This window comes from Notolepis coatsorum, assembly GCF_963971535.1.
Source record: "Notolepis coatsorum genome assembly, chromosome: 13".
Classification (NCBI taxonomy): Eukaryota; Metazoa; Chordata; class Actinopteri; order Aulopiformes; family Paralepididae; genus Notolepis; species Notolepis coatsorum.
In genome coordinates, this window is record NC_140177.1 from 35,651,176 (window position 1) to 35,658,555 (window position 7,380).

At 44.9% G+C, this 7,380-nt stretch overlaps 1 protein-coding gene across 2 annotated transcripts in view; it reads left to right on the plus strand.

The window, feature by feature from the left end:
* The window catches only part of crispld1b (cysteine-rich secretory protein LCCL domain containing 1b), a 92,162-nt gene extending 86,636 nt beyond the window's left edge, over positions 1 to 5,526 (plus strand). For both annotated transcript variants that reach the window (XM_084327901.1, XM_084327902.1), the window contains one exon: positions 2,711 to 5,526. In XM_084327901.1, coding sequence (XP_084184027.1) covers positions 2,711 to 2,762 — 52 coding nt within the window. In that variant the 3' untranslated portion in view covers positions 2,763 to 5,526. The remainder of the gene's footprint in view (positions 1 to 2,710) is intronic.
* Positions 5,527 to 7,380: the final 1,854 nt, after the last annotated feature.

Here is a 7,380-nt window from a genome sequence, read left to right on the forward strand (position 1 = left end):
TCTTCAGAGAGGTACCCATGCTATCAGAACAGCATCTCTTCAGAGAGGTACCTACCAGAACAGCATCACTTCAGAGAGGTACCCATGCTATCAGAACAGCATCTCTTCAGAGAGGTACCCGTGCTATCAGAACAGCATCACTTCAGAGAGGTACCCATGCTATCAGAACAGCATCTCTTCAGAGAGGTACCTATCAGAACAGCATCTCTTCAGAGAGGTACCTATCAGAACAGCATCTCTTCAGAGAGGTACCTATCAGAACAGCATCACTTCAGAGAGGTACCTGCTATCAGAACAGCATCAATTCAGAGAGGTACCCATGCTATCAGAACAGCATCTCTTCAGAGAGGTACCTGTGCTATCAGAACAGCATCTCTTCAGAGAGGTACCCGTGCTATCAGAACAGCATCTCTTCAGAGAGGTACCTATCAGAACAGCATCTCTTCAGAGAGGTACCCGTGCTATCAGAACAGCATCACTTCAGAGAGGTACCCGTGCTATCAGAACAGCATCTCTTCAGAGAGGTACCCGTGCTATCAGAACAGCATCTCTTCAGAGAGGTACCTGCTATCAGAACAGCATCACTTCAGAGAGGTACCCATGCTATCAGAACAGCATCTCTTCAGAGAGGTACCCATGCTATCAGAACAGCATCTCTTCAGAGAGGTACCCGTGCTATCAGAACAGCATCTCTTCAGAGAGGTACCCATGCTATCAGAACAGCATCTCTTCAGAGAGGTACCCGTGCTATCAGAACAGCATCACTTCAGAGAGGTACCTATCAGAACAGCATCTCTTCAGAGAGGTACCCGTGCTATCAGAACAGCATCACTTCAGAGAGGTACCTATCAGAACAGCATCTCTTCAGAGAGGTACCCATGCTATCAGAACAGCATCTCTTCAGAGAGGTACCTATCAGAACAGCATCACTTCAGAGAGGTACCCATGCTATCAGAACAGCATCTCTTCAGAGAGGTACCCGTGCTATCAGAACAGCATCACTTCAGAGAGGTACCCATGCTATCAGAACAGCATCTCTTCAGAGATGTACCTATCAGAACAGCATCTCTTCAGAGAGGTACCTATCAGAACAGCATCACTTCAGAGAGGTACCTGCTATCAGAACAGCATCAATTCAGAGAGGTACCCATGCTATCAGAACAGCATCTCTTCAGAGAGGTACCTGTGCTATCAGAACAGCATCTCTTCAGAGAGGTACCCGTGCTATCAGAACAGCATCTCTTCAGAGAGGTACCTATCAGAACAGCATCTCTTCAGAGAGGTACCCGTGCTATCAGAACAGCATCACTTCAGAGAGGTACCCGTGCTATCAGAACAGCATCTCTTCAGAGAGGTACCCGTGCTATCAGAACAGCATCTCTTCAGAGAGGTACCTGCTATCAGAACAGCATCACTTCAGAGAGGTACCCATGCTATCAGAACAGCATCTCTTCAGAGAGGTACCCATGCTATCAGAACAGCATCTCTTCAGAGAGGTACCCGTGCTATCAGAACAGCATCTCTTCAGAGAGGTACCCGTGCTATCAGAACAGCATCTCTTCAGAGAGGTACCTGCTATCAGAACAGCATCACTTCAGAGAGGTACCCGTGCTATCAGAACAGCATCTCTTCAGAGAGGTACCCGTGCTATCAGAACAGCATCTCTTCAGAGAGGTACCCGTGCTATCAGAACAGCATCACTTGCGGCTGGGTGGCGAAGCGGAGATTGCGCTCGTCACTAATGTAAGAGACTCCGGTCTCGAGTCCCCGAGTCAGCATTGCCTCTGGCTTGAGCCAGTCGTCATACTATCTCAATTGGCAGAGTCAGCGGGTGGAAAGTCGATGGGTGGGGATTGGACGTTGTGGACAGCGACTCCTACAGGTCGGTTGGGTGACGCCTGTACAACAGAGACAGGAAGTATCGGGGGCAGCATGAGCTTCCCACGCGTTACTCCACGCCACTGAGAGTCTGCGCTGTCTGGTGAACAGATGCGACAGGCTGCCTCTTCGTGTACCGGAGGGAACACGTGATGCAAGGCTTCTATCCTCACTACAGTCGACCAGTGGGAGGCATAGTCTAGCAACGTTCAAGACAGGGGAGGGGAGAATTGGCAATTTGAAATCGGGATGGGAGAAAAATAGAAAAAATAAGGAGAAAAAAGTGGATAACTATAAACAAAGGAAGGGTCATCACGTCAGAACCAAGGAAACTATAAACTAAGGAGACTCACCAGGAGGGGTACATCTCTGGCAGCTAAGGGTCAGTGGTATTGTTTGTCAAATAGTATTGAGCTTGAGTGCATAGCAGTAGTCATATTAGCAAGATACAGTAGGTAGTAGTACAAGAATAGTAGCATAGTAGTAGGGTACATAATAGTTATTTTGAAGAAGACTCTTGAGTCAAACAGAATCTGTGGCTAAAACTTTTATTCCTGCTTCACAAAGGTTTCACAACAAACAAGCCTGAGACAGAACTGACTCTCACTAATGCTATTTTTATGCTAATAGATACAGTATGTCCCTCCTTCTAGAATAATACCAACCTGTCTCTGTCTATCTCTCTCTTCCTCTCTCCCCCCCTCTGTCTCTCTTAAATCTCTCTCTATATCCCTCTATTCCTCTCTCTATCTCCCTCTATCTTCCTACGTCTCTCTCTCCCCCCCCCTCTCTCTCCCTCTCCCTCCCCCCCCCCCCCTCTCTCTCTCTCCAGCTTAGTGAACCCAACAGGTGGCAAGGCCTTCCGAGTGTTTGCAGTCATCTGAAACCGCACTGCAAGGACAGGCTGCCTATCAGACGAGGCCACTTGACGTGCAGCAGAACCCACTCATCATCTCAACAAGCAGTAATTACAGCACAGCGCTGCAGCCTGGACTCATTCAAGACCGACTGCCCATTTCCGCTCATGGCAGCACTTCTCAACGAGGGGCCCAGGGACCCCCAGGAGTCGACGAGGAGGTCCCAGGGGGTCCCCAGACAAAGAGAGAGTGTACTAGTATTCTAATGAGTGTACTGGTACTCTAACGAGTGTACTAGTACTCTAATCATGGGTTTCACTTTCTCCAATGATATCTCCCCACCTACAGTATATAGACGGGTTTCTGGTCTACGTCAGACTCAGTGAGCTGCGCATCAAGGAGGCAAAAAAGAACGTAATCCTGGTCAGAACAACGGGGCAGACTATAATAGATTTACATTTGTTAGCCATGCTAGCGATCTAAACAATCAGTCCATGCTACAGATAGATATGTAAAAGGTGAGAGACTCACACTCACAGCCATGCTGGTTTGGCAAAATTACATCCAGCTGTTTTTGTTTGAAAAAATACAACTTTTAGTTTCTCCATCGAGCTCCATTATACTTTTAGTCAGGGGAGTGTCATGGTTTCTCCATAGAGCTCCATTATACTTTTAGTCAGTTGTTGTGTTTACAAACAAGAAACCCGTCTATAGACAATTATGGAATTCTGAAATAATTCATATCTAACAACAAACACCCCCGAGACTAAATCTCATCCAAGGGGGTCCACGGCCTAATGGGTATCAATGTGGGGAGTCCTAATGTGTATCAATGTGGGGGTCATAATGTGTATCAATGTGGGGAGTCCTAATGTGTATCAATGTGGGGGTCCTAATGTGTATCAATGTGGGGGTCCTAATGTGTATCAATGTGGGGGTCCTAATGTGTATCAATGTGGGGGTCCTAATGTGTATCAATGTGGGGAGTCATAATGTGTATCAATGTGGGGGTCCTAATGTGTATCAATGTGGGGGTCATAATGCGTATCAATGTGGGGGTCATAATGTGTATCAATATGGGGGTCCTAATGTGTATCAATGTGGGGGTCATAATGTGTATCAATGTGGGGAGTCATAATGTGTATCAATGTGGGGGTCCTAATGTGTATCAATGTGGGGGTCATAATGTGTATCAATGTGGGGAGTCATAATGTGTATCAATGTGGGGAGTCATAATGTGTATCAATATGGGGGTCATAATGTGTATCAATGTGGGGAGTCATAATGTGTATCAATGTGGGGGTCCTAATGTGTATCAATGTGGGGGTCCTAATGTGTATCAATGTGGGGGTCCTAATGTGTATCAATGTGAGTCCTTGATGGGGAAAAGTTTGAGAACCTGTGCCCTACGTACGCTTGTTGGACAGGGGAGCGTCCAGTCGTTGGACGGGAGCGTACGCTTGTTGGACAGGGCCCAGGTCCAGTCCGTCTCCGGTAGATTTGTGTCTGTCTTGACGAGGGGGAAAGGTCTCGAGAGAAGGGTTTGCTTTTGGAACTCAAAGCTTTTGCGTCTGCAAGCACACGGTTACGTCGGGTTCTAATTCATAAAACAAACCAACAGCGATTCCATCCGTCCGGTCTCTGTGGTAACAGGGAAGCCATTATATGTTTCTATGGCAACCCTGACCCGTGACCCGTCCTCGTACTGTGATTCCAGAACACAAGGGCCACACAAATGTACTTATTACACAATAGTAATATATATATATATTATATATATAAATATAGATAGCGCACATTGTCTCAACATACAGTAGGTTGTATATTTTGTATATAATGTTGATGTAAATAATATTGAATAATCGCTGTTGAATGCTATATTGCTGTTATTTCCTCATTGGCTTCATGCTTTGATGTCTAATATAGTACTGAGTGGGTGGCGGCAGAAGTACTTTTGCGTGCGTGGTAAATCTTTTTCACTCAAACTTTTTCTTGAAGGTGCGGCTGGGTAGCGTAGAGGTCTAAGCACTCGCCTACCACCGCAGAGACTGGGTTCAAATCCAGCTGTCAGCGGTACCTCCGGCTTGGTCAGTCGTCCCTGCGAAGTCGCTGCGAGTCCTGGTCGTTGCAAACAGCGACTCCTACTGGTCGGTCGGGGAACCTGTTCAGCAGGGAGGGGATCTGGGGGAGATAGTGTGAACCTCCGATAGTTACGTTCTCCCAGTGAAACTCCTCACTGTCAGGTGAAAAGAAGCGGCTGGCGACATCTATCGGAGGAGGCATGTGATAGTCTACACCCTCCCCAGACTGACAGTAGGGCAGCATGTGATAGTCACACCCTCACCAGACCGACAGTAGGGCAATGAGTGCAACGGCCAGGAAGGGAATTGGCATAACAACTAAATTGGGGGATGGGAGAAATATATATATAATATACAAAAAAAACTCTTCTTCTTGAAGCCCGATCTCTGATCAGTGGGGAAACACTTATTTGTTATTGTACAGGTTCAGGGCTGGAGGAGCTGGTCTGAGATCTGTTCCTGGCGGTGAGACAACATGCTAGCGAGGTGAACGCGGCCAGTAGAGCTGACTCTACGCGACTACAGAGTATTGACAATAAACAGCTCTACAGAGCCCTCTCCTGCCATACGGGTGTCACAGCACTTGTTGACATTCTGGAGTGTGCGTTGTTGTTAAATTTGAGCACTAGAAATCACAGATTGGGGCTTTAAAAGTGCTATAGATATACATCCACAGAGCTTTTAGAAAGGTGCAGAATAAAAGTATTGCCCCCCCCCCCCCCCCCCAAAAAAAATTATCTATTATATTCTTACATTTATCATGTAAGAAATGTTTGCGGGTCCAAAATGAATGTTGTTGTTTACATGTTGCATGCATGTATCCCCTCCCTACTTCCCATTTCCCCACATGGAATGCACCTGATTGGATAAATGACATGCTGGTGCTCTAGTGCGACATCTAGTGTTTGAATGTTATATATAGCACCATCTAGTGGCTGAATGTTATCTATAGCACCTTTAAATGAGGAAATCTGTTAGTATATTCATCTGTAAATATCATGTCTGTAACAATGATGTTGTGTTTCACTCTACAGGGTTCAGTTTGTACCAGTAGGTTTCTACAGGTCAAGCCTGGCTGGCCGGGCACATGCATGGGGGGAATTATATTATATATATATTCACACTCATGTTTCATTTAATGTGATGTGTTTTCGTCTAGTGTTGTTAGTAGTTCAGAAAACACTACCTCACTTATTCCTAAAGTCCTCCTGCCCACAAATTAAAACACTGTTAAGTGAAAATGTACTTTGTCCTAGTCTTTCTGTCCTGAGCGTCCCGTGTTGCTTCGTACCAAAACACACCAACGCCTTAACATTCACATTCACTAAAATTGCATTCCTTTATATATAATTTTTTATATACATTTTACATGTAGTCAATTAACTGACGCTTTTATCCAAAGCAACTTACAAGTTGTGTACAACAAGTCGGCAGGAAGGGCACAACTCTGGCAGCTAAGGGTCAGTAACAGTGTTCATCAAACAGTGTTGAACTTGAGTGCAAAGTAATATAGACATATTAGCATAGTAGGTAGTAATATAAGCATAGTAGCAATATATATAGTAGTATAGACATAGTAGGTAATAGTAGTCTATTTATTAGAATTTTTTTAATCTTTTGTGATGTTTCTTTTTTACTTATACAAGAAGACTTGTACAGCCCATGGGGGCTATTCCATGTGATTTCGGGCGATACAAATATATTTAGTAGTATTAGTAGTAGTATAGGTACAGTAGATAGTAGTATAGACACAATTAGCATAGTAGGTAGTAGTATAGGCAGTGGCGGCCCGTCGATGCTTCGCCACTAGGGGCGCTATACCAAACATTTTGCAAACATGTACAGTACCACGCAACCGACTCATGGCAAGACGTGAGCGATTCGACTCACGCTCACGGCAATGAATCGGCTCTTATGAACAAGTCGCTCAGCTGTTACTACAACAACACACAACCAGTCAAATAAAGTATAGTCTAATTCACAATCACAACTTGAAACACAATATATAAATAGAAAAGTTAGAAACAAAACTCGCTCTGTCTCCAAACACGCAGATCTCTCCCTCTCTCCTTCTCTCTCTCACACACAGCGCGACGTGGAATCGATTCGTTACACAATCAGACCTATTATATACCAAGAATAACTTCAGTATGAGTACAGGGCTGTACACATATTTTGCATATTGTTAAACGAGCCAAGGCTAGCTATTAAACTATCGATATGAATCGAAAATCTGGGACCCTGATGTAAACAAGACAAACGTCTTTCTCTGGTCTGCATCCCCTTAACAATTGTGTGTATTGAGCCGTACTGTATTGTACCCATTCTGCAATCTGTTAATAAAGTTCTCATTCATTCATTCATTCAAACATAGACGATATTGAACAAGCCATAATCCACGTATTTTCAATCCAAAAGAAGAGAGAGAGAGAGAGAGCGAGAGAGAGAGAGAGACTCACTGTTTAGTTGACACGTCCAGGGCAGGACTCAGGGCTTGCCTTGATAAAGTGTATAATCCACTGTTGATGTATTCCAGACCACTGTCCACTGTGTCCAGACTGCAT